The following is a 12,438-nucleotide window of genomic DNA, read 5'->3' as shown; positions in this document are numbered from 1 at the left end:
TTTTTGCTTTTTCCTTTAAAAATTTTTGTAGAGATGGGGTCTCACCATCTTGCCTAGGCTGTTCTCAAACTCCTGGGCTCAAGTGATCCTTTTGCTTTGGTCTCCCGTAATGGTGGGATTACAGATGTGAGCCACTGTGTCTAGCTTTTTTTTTGGAGACAAGATCTCTTTCATGCCAGAGTACAGTGGTGCAATCATGGCTCACTTCACCCTTGACCTCCTGGCTCAGCCTCTCAAGGGTTACAGACACCTACCACCACACCCAGCTAATTTCTGTAATTTTTGTAGAGTTGGGGTTTTTTCATGTTGCCCAATTGCCCAGGCTGGTGTTGAACTCCTGGGCTCAAGCCATCCCCCACTTCTGCCTCCCAGTGTGCTGGGATTACAGGCATGAGCTGCTGTGCCTGGCCATTTTTCCAATTTTTGTTTGAAGGAGGCTTTGCTTTTGTTTTGTCTGTATTTTCAAGTGCTATTTCTGGGTCAGCCTGAATTCCTCCACTTTCTTTGTTGTTTTCTTCAGACACACACATAACGCAGTTTTTATGACGTTGGGTTACAATTTAAAATTCTGTGAGCAGTTCTATTAAGTACTGGTTTATAATGATGTTGATGTTGACTGGTCCTGCTGATTTACTTGGATCTCTGCTATTCATGTAGAATTCAAATGTAGGATACTTAAAGCAATACCGAAAAGAGGTATCCTTCAGTGTATTTCAGAGAGGAATTTGCTTGTGTACTAAATTCACAAGTAATTTTGTATTGTCTTATCTCTTTTAGGAGGAGAGCATTCCCATTGCTTTATCTGGTAGGGATATCTTAGCTAGAGCAAAAAATGGAACAGGCAAGAGCGGTGCCTACCTCATTCCCTTACTTGAACGGCTAGACCTGAAGAAGGACAATATACAAGGTTAGTTGAACAAAAGTTTGTTTTTAAACTAAAAATGGGAGTTTCAGCCTTGGAGCTATGTGTAGAAGATACTACGCCTTTTTTTAGTCAGAATTTACATTATCTAAAATCTGTATTCTTTCTTTTCAGATTTTTTTTTAGCCTGATGATGATGGTCTTTTAAAAATGATTCCCAGCTTTTTAGAGATTTCTAGTTTTAAGAGTGTTTTTATATGATACACAGTTTCGACAGCATTCCAGTGAGACAGGAAAAATAAGTATTAGTGCCCTATAGGTAGGAAAGCTGAGGCTGGGCACAGTGCCTCACAGCCTGTAATCCCAGCACTTTGGGAGGTCAGAGTGGGTGGGTCACCTGAGGCCAGATATTTAAGACCAGCTTGGCCAGCATTGCAAAACGCTGTCTCTACTAAAAATACAAAAATTAGCTGGATGTGGTGGCACACACCTGTAATTCCAGCTACTCAGAAGTCTGAGTCACGAGAGTCACTTGAACCCAGGAGGTGGAGGTTGCGGTGAGCCAAGATTGTGCCATTGTACTCCAGCCTGGGTGACAGAGTGAGACTCTTAACTCAAAAAAAAAAAAAAAGACAGCTGAGATCCTGAGAGGTTAAATTAGTTGACATTGCTACTTATAAACTATGGAACTATTTCTTGTGGCAGATGAGTGTTAGCAGAATTCCTTGTAGAAACATGAACTTCTGTTTAAAGTCTGTGGGTTCTGAGATTTTAAGAGCCTCGGCAGTGGGGAATAAACAGTTTTCATAGTTATATTCAGTGTAAGTTAATGGAATTAAGATTTCACCTCTGAAACTTTACATTTTTAGCTTTCTTAATCTGTAATTACCATTTCTTCCGACTTTTCATATGATATAAATAGAACCTAGAGAGCAGGAGTTTCCTACTTAGGTGTTTTACACTGGTGAATCTGACTCAAATGTAGTTGGGGCTCTTAGAAATATTAAGTTAATAAACTTTGAGCTAATGGTTGCCAACTCAACATGCTAAAAGTTTGTAATTAAGAAAGGGTGTTGGCTGGGTGTGGTGCCTCATGCCTGTAATCCCAGCACTTCTAGAGGCTGAGGTGGGCAGGTCACCTGAGGTCAGGAGTTCAAGACCAGCCTGGCTAACGGGGTGAAACCCTATCTCTACTAAAAACACAAAAATTAGCTGGGTGTGGTGGCAAGTGCCTGTAGTCCCAGCTACTCAGGAGGCTGAGACAGGAGAATTGCTTGAACCTGGGAGGTGGAGGTTGCAGTGAGCCAAGATCATGCTACTGCATTCCAGCCTGGGCAACAGAGCGAGACTCTGTCTCAAAACAAAAAAAGCAGCAGCAGCAGCAGAAGGCCGGGTGCAATGACTCACACCTGTAATCCTAGCACTTGGGGAGGCCGAGGCAGGAGAATCGCTTGAGGTCAGGAGTTTGAGATCAGCAGGGCCAACATGGTGAAACCCTGTCTCCACTAAAAATACAAAAAATTAGCTGGGTGTGGTGGCGGACGCCTGTAATCAATCCCAGTTACTCAGGAGGCTTAGGCAGGAGAATCACTTGAACCTGGGAGGCGGAGGTTGCAGTGAGCTGAGATGGCGCCACTGCACTCCATCCTGGACAATAGAACAAGACTCCATCTCAAAAGAAAAAGAAGAGTGTAATATTTATATGATAGTATTGCTGAGGGAAAGTCTAAATCTGGGACACTATAATAAGTTCTCTTTTTGTAAAGAGATTTGTCCATTTGAGTTTTCATAATGTCCTGTGAGTCTTGTGATGATTCTACTTTTAGTTTTTTTTATTTTTTTAGTAGAGATGGGGTCTTGTTACGTTGCCCAGGCTGGTCTCATACTCCTGAGCTCAAATGATCCTCCCGTCTCAGCCTCCAAAACTGCTGGGATTCCAGGTGTGAGTTACTCACTGTGCTACCCAGCCCAATTTTTTAATACTTCTCAGTATCTAGATTATAAGGGCAGTGTTTCCTTTTCTTTTCTTTTCTTTTCTTTTTTTATTTTTTATTTTTTTTTGAGACGGAGGTTTGCTCTTGTTTCCCAGACTGGAGTGCAATGGTGCGATCTCAGCTCACTGCAACCTCTGCCTCCTGGGTTCACGATTCTCCTGCCTCACCTCCCTAGTAGCTGGGATTACAGGCATGTGCCATCACGCCTGGCTGATTTTGTAGTTTTAGTGGAGATAGGGTCAGGCTGGTCTCAAACTCCAGACCTCAGGTGATCCACCCACCTTGGGTGGATCCCAGCACTCCCAAAGTGCTGGTATTATAGGTGTGAGCCACTGCCGTCTGGCCGCCTTTTTTTTTTTTTGAAACTGAGTCTCATTCTGTTGCCCAGGCTGGAGTGCAGTGGCGCGATCTTCGCTCACTGCAACGTCCGCCTCCAGGGTTCAAGTGATTCTCCTGCTTCAGTCTCCTGAGTAGGTGGTATTACAGCTGCATGCCACCAAGCCTGGATAATTTTTGTATTTTTAGTAGAGGTGGGGTTTCACCATGTTGGTGAGGCTGCTCTCAAACTCCTCGTGATCTGTCCACCTTGGCCTCCCAGAGTGCTGGGATTACAGGCTTGAGCCACTGCATCATAAGGGGCAGTATTTCTGTAGCTTCTTGCATTTTGTAAATATAATGTATAGTATGTTCTCCCACCTCACCCCATATTTTCTCATATGTTCCTTGATGTTGTTTCAGCAATGGTGATTGTTCCCACTAGAGAACTTGCTCTACAGGTCAGTCAAATTTGCATCCAGGTCAGCAAACACATGGGAGGGGCCAAAGTGATGGCAACCACAGGAGGAACCAATTTACGAGATGACATAATGAGGCTTGATGATACAGGTAAGAAATGATTACTGAAAGGTAGTGTAGCTCTCTGTAATTTTAGTCTCAAGTGTTTCAGTAAATTATTAAAAATTGTTTTTAAGAATTAAGGAACAGAAATCCTGCAGTTAAAAAAGGAAATGACCATTGCATTCAAGAGAAAAAAACAGATTGACCGTAATTGAAAGCAATATTTGACTTTATTAGTAATTCTAAAACAGCAAGTTTATAGTAATTTTACCTGTTTAATTGGTAAAGCTAAAAGTAGTAGTAGACATTAATGTGAGTTTGTGGAGAAATAGGCTATGTTGTAAACGTGGGGGTGTCAACTTACATCTCTATCATGAGCAATTTGGCAGTCTTATTTTAAAATTATAAATTATATTTTTAAGAATCTTTCCTGAAGAAAAAAGTTGGGTAAATGTAGGGCTGTATGTACAAAGTTGTTTACTATGGGGTGGTTTGTCGTGCCAAAAAGTTGGACCAACTTAGAAGGAGATTGGCTAAATAAATACATTAAAGTATAGTCTGAATAGTATTCTACATAGTCATTAAGGAGTGAAGTTGATCTGTATTCATTTTCATTAAGATTTTCATGATACATTGCTAAGTGGAAAAAGGTAACAAAACAGCAAGAATGAGATCACTCATAAAATTATATCTAAAATTTTAGTTAGAATACTATATATAATTATGTGATATATTCTTTGTATTGCATAGGTTTTTTAAAAATTGTTATCTTGTTTGATCCTTTTAACAATACTCGGTTCACTGTTCCAGATTAGAGGCATTGCTTTTATGTCAGAAGTCTGGTGTGCCTTCTGTTATTAATTGGAAATTACCCTAAGACAAGAAAGTATGCCTCCTGTTGGAAGCAGGTGATTTGGGAAGCTGTACCCCACCCAGTGTAGAGGTGAAAAGTATTTTTTAAGCATCCTGCGGTGAAATGGAAGACTTTATCCTAAAACACATCTTTGGACCTTTTTGTGTTATTCCCACCTCTATAACACAATGTGTTTCTTTTCTTTTTTTTTTTTTAATTTGAGGCACAGTCTTACTCTGTTGCCCAGGCTGGAGTGCAGTTGTGTGGTCTCGGCTCACTGCAACCTCTGCCTCCTGGGTTCAAGCGATTCTCCTACCTCAGCCTCCTGAGTAGCTGGGATTACAGGCTCCCACCACCACACCCAGCTAATTTTTGTATTTTTAGTAGAGACAGGGTTTCACCATGTTGACCAGGCTGGTCTCGAACTCCTGACCTCATGTGATCCACCCACCTGGGCCTCCCAAAGTGCTGGAATTACATGGATGAGCCGCGGTGCCCGGCCTAGTGTTTCTGATAAAAGATAGTCATGTGCTGCACAACAATGTTTTGATCAGTGACAGACCACATGTATGTCGGTGTTCCCATAAGATTATAATGGAGCTATACAGTGGAGTAGGCTGTACCATCGCATAGCAATGCATTTCTCAGAATTATCATTAAGCAACTCAGGACTGTAATATGATAAACCTTTACAATATACTTTTTGCCCAAATTAAAATTAATGAGAATACATGTTTTCTAAATCTTGCATAGTGCACGTGGTGATTGCTACCCCTGGGAGAATCCTGGATCTTATTAAGAAAGGAGTAGCAAAGGTTGATCATGTCCAGATGATAGTGTTGGATGAGGTAATATCTCTTCATTTGGCATTATACTATTCTGTACTTTTCTCTGCTTTGCTTATAACTGCCAGTGAATGAAGCAAAAGCTGCTTGTGTTTATGATCTAGTAAACACATAAGCAATCAGTTTAAATTAATTTGCTTATAAAATGTGTTTTACCCGTCAGCGGGAGTAGATTATAGGCATTCATTGGAATTCTCCTTTTTGTCTTTTTCTTAGAGATAGCAGAGATTAGGTTTTATTTTCATTTTTTAGAAGAGGAGTGAATAACCGCAAAGCCAAATTTATTCTACATCTCTTTCTACTCGGCGATTAATTTTTTTTTTTTTTTGAGACAGAGTCTCGCTCTGTTGCCCAGGCTGGAGTCCAGTGGCCGGATCTCAGCTCACTGCAAGCTCCGCCTCTCGGGTTTATGCCATTCTCCTGCCTCAGCCTCCCGAGTAGCTGGGACTACAGGCACCCGCCACCTCGCCCAGCTAGTTTTTTTTTTTTTTAGTAGAGATGGGGTTTCACCGTGTTAGCCAGGATGGTCTCGATCTCCTGACCTCGTGATCCGCCCGTCTCAGCCTCCCAAAGTGCTGGGATTACAGGCCTGAGCCACCGTGCCCAGCCTTGGCGATTAATTTTTAAAAGCATATAATATATATTGTCTCATTTTGTGCATACTACTTTGTACTGTTTGGTTATTAATCTCTGTTAGACGTATTATCTCACCGTGTTATAAATGCCTTTTAAAAACTTATTAAAATCTGTAGTCCTGGGATCTAGCCATGTTTTGTACATATATAGATGGTCCCTGACTTACGATGGTTCACTTTATGGTTTTTCAGTGGAAGTGATAAGCTTTCATTAGAAACCGTACTTTGAATTTTTAAGATTAATTTTTTTCCTGGTTAGTAATATGCTATATGATATTCCCATGATGCTGGGCATCAGCAGCAAACTGCAGCTTCCAGTCAGCCACATGATCATTGAGGGCAGACAGCCGATACTGTACAGTATACGGTGTTGTCAAGTGATTTTGCCCAACTATAAGCTAAGTGGAGCATGTTTCAAGGAGGCTAGGCTAAGTGATGATGTTCAGTAGGTTTGGGTAATATTTTCAACTTAGGATGAATTTATCAGAACATAATCCCATTGTAAGTCAAGGAGGATCTGTAGTGTATCAGTGTTAATATTTTGACATGAGGTTATTTTCACATTTGGTTTGTGTTTTATTATTATTACTATTTTTTTGAGACAGACTCACTCTGTTACCCAGACTGGAGTGCAGTGGCGTGATCTCAGCTCACTACAATCTCTGCCTCCCGGCTTCAAGTGGTCCTCATGCCTCAGCCTCCTGAGTAGCTGAGATTACAGATGTGTACTACCCACACTTGGCTAATTTTTGTATTTTTAGTAGAGGCGGGTTTTCGCTGTGTTGGCCAGGCTAGTCTTGAACTCCTGACCTCAGGTGATCCTCCCGCCTCAGCCTCTCAAAGTGCTGGGATTGCAGGCGTGAGCCACCACACTGGCCTGGTTTGTGTTTTAGGTAACATTTAATTCAAATCAGGCTTTTATCTTTAAGTAATGAGAGAACATTTATTAGTCACTGGGTACCAACACTAAGTGCTTTATATTTTTTTTTTCTTTCCATTTAATTTTTACAAGAAACCTATAAGGTAGGTGTCCTGTCAAGTAGTTACTATAGTATGTAGACATCCAGATTTTAATTTGCTTATAAAATATGTTTTATACTTCAGATACAGTAGCTAGGCATTCGTAAGAATTCAGCTTTTGTCTTTTTCTTACAGGTGCCAGAGTTTAGGTTTAATTTTTAAGAAGAGGAGTGGCTGGATAACTTGAAAGCCAAGTTTTTTCTTTTTTGTTTTGTTTTGGTTTGGTTTGGTTTTTTTTGAGACGGAGTCTCTTTGCCCAGGTTGGAGTGCAGTGGCACAACCTCAGCTCCCCGCAACCTCAACCTCAACCTCGTTCAAGTGATTCTCCTGCCTCAGCCTCTCAAGTAGCTCGGATTACAGGCATGTGCCACCATGCCCGGCTAATTTTGTATTTTTAGTAGAGACAGGGTTTCTCCATGTTGGTCAGGCTGGTCTTGAACTCCTGACCTCAATGCTCTGCCCGCCTCAGCCTCCCAGTGTGCTGGGATTACAGGTGTGAGCCACCATACCTGACCTTAGCCAAGTTTTTTCTAAATCCCTGTAAAGTAGTTACTACATCATGTAAACATCCAAATTTTAGTTTTACAATTTTACAGTTGTGGAAACTGAAGTACAGAGTAGTTCTGTAACATTCCCACACAGCTAAGAAATGAAGGAGGCAAGATTTCAACCTGGCAGTTTAGCTCTAGAACCTGTACTTTTTTTTGAGACAGAGTCTTGCTTTGTTGCCCAGGCTGAAGTGCAGTGGTGTGATCTCGGCTCACTGCAACCTCCACTTCCCAGGTTCAAGCAATTATTCTGCCCCAGCCTCCCAAGTAGCTGGGATTACAGGTGCGATGCACCACACCCTGCTAATTTTTGTATATTTTGTAGAGATGGGGTTTCACCATGTTTGTCAGGCTGGTCTCGAACTCTTGACCTCGTGATCCTCCTGCCTCGGCCTCCCAAAGTGCTGGGATTACAGGCGTGAGCCACCGTGCGCAGCCAGAACCTGTACTTTTAAACACGTACACCATACTACCTCTTTAATGAGAATCATCACATTAAAATTCTGTTGAGCTGGGCGTGGGTATGTGTCTGTAGTCCCAGCTTCTCAGTAGGTCGGTAGGCTGAGGCAAGATGATCACTTGAGCCCAGGAGGTTCAGGCTGCATACAGTAAGCTATGATTATGCCACTGCATCCCATCCTGGGTGACAGAGTGAAATGCTGTCTCTAAAAATAAATTAATTAATTAAATTCTGTTATAGAAAGGGGGAAGTTTATCTGTGTAGTGTAGAATTTTTTTTTCCCCTAGAAGATGGGGATCATAGATTCTACCCCCTTACGCATATTTGACTCTGCAGTGTTAGAGAGAATTTATTGTTTTCCACCGGGAACATTTCATGGATGCTTTTGTTGGATGATGCCTTATTCTTTGACCATGTATTAACCAAAGACCTTAGACATTATTTTATTGTTTTTAAAATTGTCTTTGCTTTCTACTGCAGGCAGATAAGTTGCTGTCACAGGATTTTGTGCAGATAATGGAGGATATTATTCTCACGCTACCTAAAAACAGGCAGATTTTACTATATTCCGCTACTTTCCCTCTTAGTGTACAGAAGTTCATGGTGAGTATAAATCTGTACTTGGAATCAGTGCCATCCTATGACCTATGAGTATGCTTTTATTCGTAATTACATCTTCCTATCTGTGAAAATACTTTATACTAGCTATTTCAAGCCTTTGGCTCTTTCTTCAGTTGATCAATTAAAGATTTGTTTTACATAAATTAACTGACTTTTTAAGAAGGTTGTAATAGTAATTAATTAAATTCCTCATCTTTCACTTAGTTTTTGGTGTCATGATGACATAGCCATTGGTGCTAGCTGAATTGATTCCAATATTATTCTATATACAAAATAGAGCTTGAGTATCGTAAACTGAAATCCAAAATACTGCAGAATTTGAAACCTTTTGAGCCACAAACATGATGCTAAAAGGAAATGTTCTTTTGATTTTGAATTTTCAAATTAAGGATGCTCAGTCACTAAGTGTAACGCGCATATTCCAAAATTAGAAAAAATTTAAAACCTGAAACGCTTTTGTTCCTAAGCATTTTGGATAAGGAATACTCAACCTGTAGTAACTTAGATGCATTTTTGAGATCTTATATCTTAATTTATTTCTATCGGGTCTTGCGTGGTGACTCAGGCCTGTAATCCCAGCACTTTGGGGGGCCAAGGTGGGCAGATCACAAGGTCAGGAGTTCGAGACCAGCATGGGCAACATGGTGAAATCCCCGTCTCTACTAAAAATACAAAAATAAGTCTGTTGTGGCAGCGTGTGCCTGTAATCCCAGCTACTCGGGAGGCTGAGGCAGGAGAATCACTTGAACCCAGGAGGTGGAGGTTGCAGTGAGTGGAGATGGTGCCACTACACTCCAGCCTAGGTGATAGCAAGACTCCATCTCAGGGCAGCGGGGGGAAAATTCTGTAATGACAGATCATATATTTTGTTTTGAAGAGAGTTGCATCCCTTATAGCAAGAGTTGATTAGACAGAAACCTATAGGGTGGGTATATTTTGAATTTGAGATGAACTCTGCTTTCATTTAAGAAGAAAAACCATCTTTTTCTTCCCCCCTCCCAGAATTCCCATTTGCAGAAACCCTATGAGATTAACCTGATGGAGGAACTAACTCTGAAGGGAGTAACCCAGTACTACGCATATGTAACTGAGCGCCAAAAAGTACACTGCCTCAACACACTTTTCTCCAGGGTAAGAAGTAGGCTTCTGCTGTTGAATATTATCTCTCGAGTCCCAGTAAAACAGATTATTTCATCAGTTTTCCTACTATCTTCACTGTATAAAAGTTCACAGTGTTTCTGGCTTGGCGTGGTAGCTCATGCCTGTAATGCCAGCATTTTGGGAGGCTGAGGCAGGCGGATCACGAGGTCAGGAGTTCGAGACCAGCCTGGCCAACATGGAGAAACCCCGTCTCTACTACAAAAAACAAAAAAACTAGCTGGGCGTGGTGGTGCGTGCCCATAATCCCAGCTACTTGGGAGGCTGAGGCAGGAGAATTGCTTGAACCCAGGAGGCAGAAGTTGCAGTGAGCCAAGATCACGCCATTGCACTCCAGCTCTGGGCGACAGAGCAAGACTCCATCTTGGGAAGGAAAAGAAAAGTTTTTAAAAAATTCATAATGTTTCCTAAAAGGCAGTTTTAGTTGTTGACCTAAAGTTGATACTAAATGATTAACAAGTCACAGATACACTTTTGAATAGTTTCTGAAATACTTAGACCTTTACTAGGGTTAATACTCATTATTCACATATTTTGTATTTGTGAATTTGCTTAGTCACTAGAATTTATTTGTAACTCCAGAATTAATACTCAAGGCAGTTTAGCAGTCATTTGTGGACGTGTACAGTGTGGCAAAGAGTTTAAGTCACCTGACACGCACATACCCAGCTGAGGTTGAAGAAGACAATGTTCTGTCCTCTTGTTTAGCTCTCATACTGTGAACAAGTATCCTTTTCACTGTGCCATATTTTTCAAGTTTTTGTTGCTGATTTCACGGTTTTAATTGACCCCTACTCATGGTGCTGAAGTGCTGCCCAGTGCTAGTGGCATTGGTTGTGAGTATATTAAAGAAGATGTTCTTGGCTGGGCACGGTGGCTCACACCTGTAATCCCAGCACTTTGGAAAGCCAAGGTGGGCAGACCACCTGAGGTCAGGAGTTCGAGACCAGCCTGACCAACATGCTGAAACCCCGTCTCTACTGAAAATACAAAAATTAGCCAGGCATGGTGGTGGGTGCCTATAATCCCAGCTCCTCAGGAGGCTGAGGCTGGAGAATCCCTTGAACCCAGGAGGTGGAGGTTGCAGTGAGCTAAGATTGTACCATTGCACTCCAGTCTGGGCAACAAGAGTGAAACTCCATTTCACACACACACACAGGTATTCTTAAATGGAAAAACATAAAACATAACTACTTGGAATCAGATAATCAATTGTATTACTCTTGTTGACAGTTACGTGGCCCTTAAGAAATACACTCTAATACAATAAATCTTAGATATTATTATATTCCATCTATTAAAGTACTTAGAATTTACCATCTCTCTCATATCATAAGATTCTAAGTTTTAGACCATGTTAATGTTTCTTGTTTGCTGGTTAGTGTTTTCAAGATTTGGCAAGCCAAATGAAGGTTTTTATTTTTCTCATACTTATTTTTTCTGTGCTCAGCTTCAGATAAACCAGTCGATCATTTTCTGTAACTCCTCTCAGCGAGTTGAATTACTAGCCAAGAAGATTTCTCAACTGGGTTATTCTTGCTTCTATATTCATGCTAAAATGAGGCAGGTGAGTATAAAACTAGAACTTGCACAAATTTAACAAGAAATCTCTGATTTTATTTTGTTTTAATGTTCTTTTAAATGTCCTGAGTTTAAGAATAAACTGTTCCTTAGTAGCCAAAGGACCTTTCATTTTGACCTCCCTAAGGTTCATTTTCTAGCAATAAAATAGAGATAATAGTACATACTCATAACTTACAAGGTAGTTAGGAAAATTAAGATAAATGTTTAAATGAGTACTTTGTAAGCTGTCAGGCATAATACAAATGTAAAATTGTATTCTTCCTTTCATTCCCATGTTTAATTCTCTGTTTAATCCAGTAACCACCAGCCACATGTGGCCGTTTAAATCAGTTAAAATTAAAATAAAAAGTCAGTTTCTCAATCACAGCCACATTTCAAGTGCTCAGTTAGGCACCTGTTGCTGCTGGATACTGTATTGGAAGTGGAAGTACAGACACAAACATTTCCTTTATTACAGAAATTTCTACTGGACAGCATTGCTCTGGATTTTTAAATATGGCCCCTCAGCTGGCTGATTTTTCTTTTTTCTTTACTGTTTGCCTTTAGAGAAAGATGCAATGTCTAAATTTCAGAATTTGATTTAGCAAAAAATAATTTAAAACTTAACAAAATGGCTTTTTGTTAACTACATTATGAAATTTCGTAAGTAAACAGTTTCTGTAGATGAAGAGATCAATAACTCATATTTGGTTTTGAAAGCAGCTTAATGTCATGGTTCACTTATAAACAGATTTTGGGTAGAACCGATCGACTAGGAGAAATAATCATGGGAAATTTGGGGCTGTATATGAGTGCTAATCAAATGGAATAAATTGCTTTCTCCTAGGAACATCGAAATCGTGTATTTCATGATTTCCGAAATGGCTTATGCCGCAATCTTGTTTGCACTGGTAAGTATTTTTGTATTTCCTTTACCCAGTGTTTTTCTCCCAAGTTCTTTTTTGCTTTCTTTGTTCATACTACACGGTGCAACGTGTGACATAGTCCAGCACACCCTACCAATACTTCTAGGATTTTTTTT

At 40.5% G+C, this 12,438-nt stretch overlaps 1 protein-coding gene across 2 annotated transcripts in view; it reads left to right on the top strand.

Moving 5' to 3' along the window:
• Positions 1 to 12,438, top strand: part of DDX6 (DEAD (Asp-Glu-Ala-Asp) box helicase 6) — a 43,635-nt gene that overhangs the window by 25,174 nt on the left and 6,023 nt on the right. For both annotated transcript variants that reach the window (XM_011964897.1, XM_011964898.1), the window contains exons 6-11: positions 3,595 to 3,741; positions 5,300 to 5,394; positions 8,535 to 8,657; positions 9,678 to 9,806; positions 11,284 to 11,400; positions 12,244 to 12,307. In XM_011964897.1, the coding sequence (XP_011820287.1) occupies positions 3,595 to 3,741; positions 5,300 to 5,394; positions 8,535 to 8,657; positions 9,678 to 9,806; positions 11,284 to 11,400; positions 12,244 to 12,307 (675 nt within the window). The remainder of the gene's footprint in view (positions 1 to 3,594; positions 3,742 to 5,299; positions 5,395 to 8,534; positions 8,658 to 9,677; positions 9,807 to 11,283; positions 11,401 to 12,243; positions 12,308 to 12,438) is intronic.

This window comes from Mandrillus leucophaeus, unplaced genomic scaffold (assembly GCF_000951045.1).
Source record: "Mandrillus leucophaeus isolate KB7577 unplaced genomic scaffold, Mleu.le_1.0 Scaffold71, whole genome shotgun sequence".
NCBI lineage: Eukaryota > Metazoa > Chordata > Mammalia > Primates > Cercopithecidae > Mandrillus > Mandrillus leucophaeus.
The sequence above is the reverse complement of the archived record's forward strand: the minus strand, read 5'-3'. Positions and strand labels throughout refer to the sequence as shown.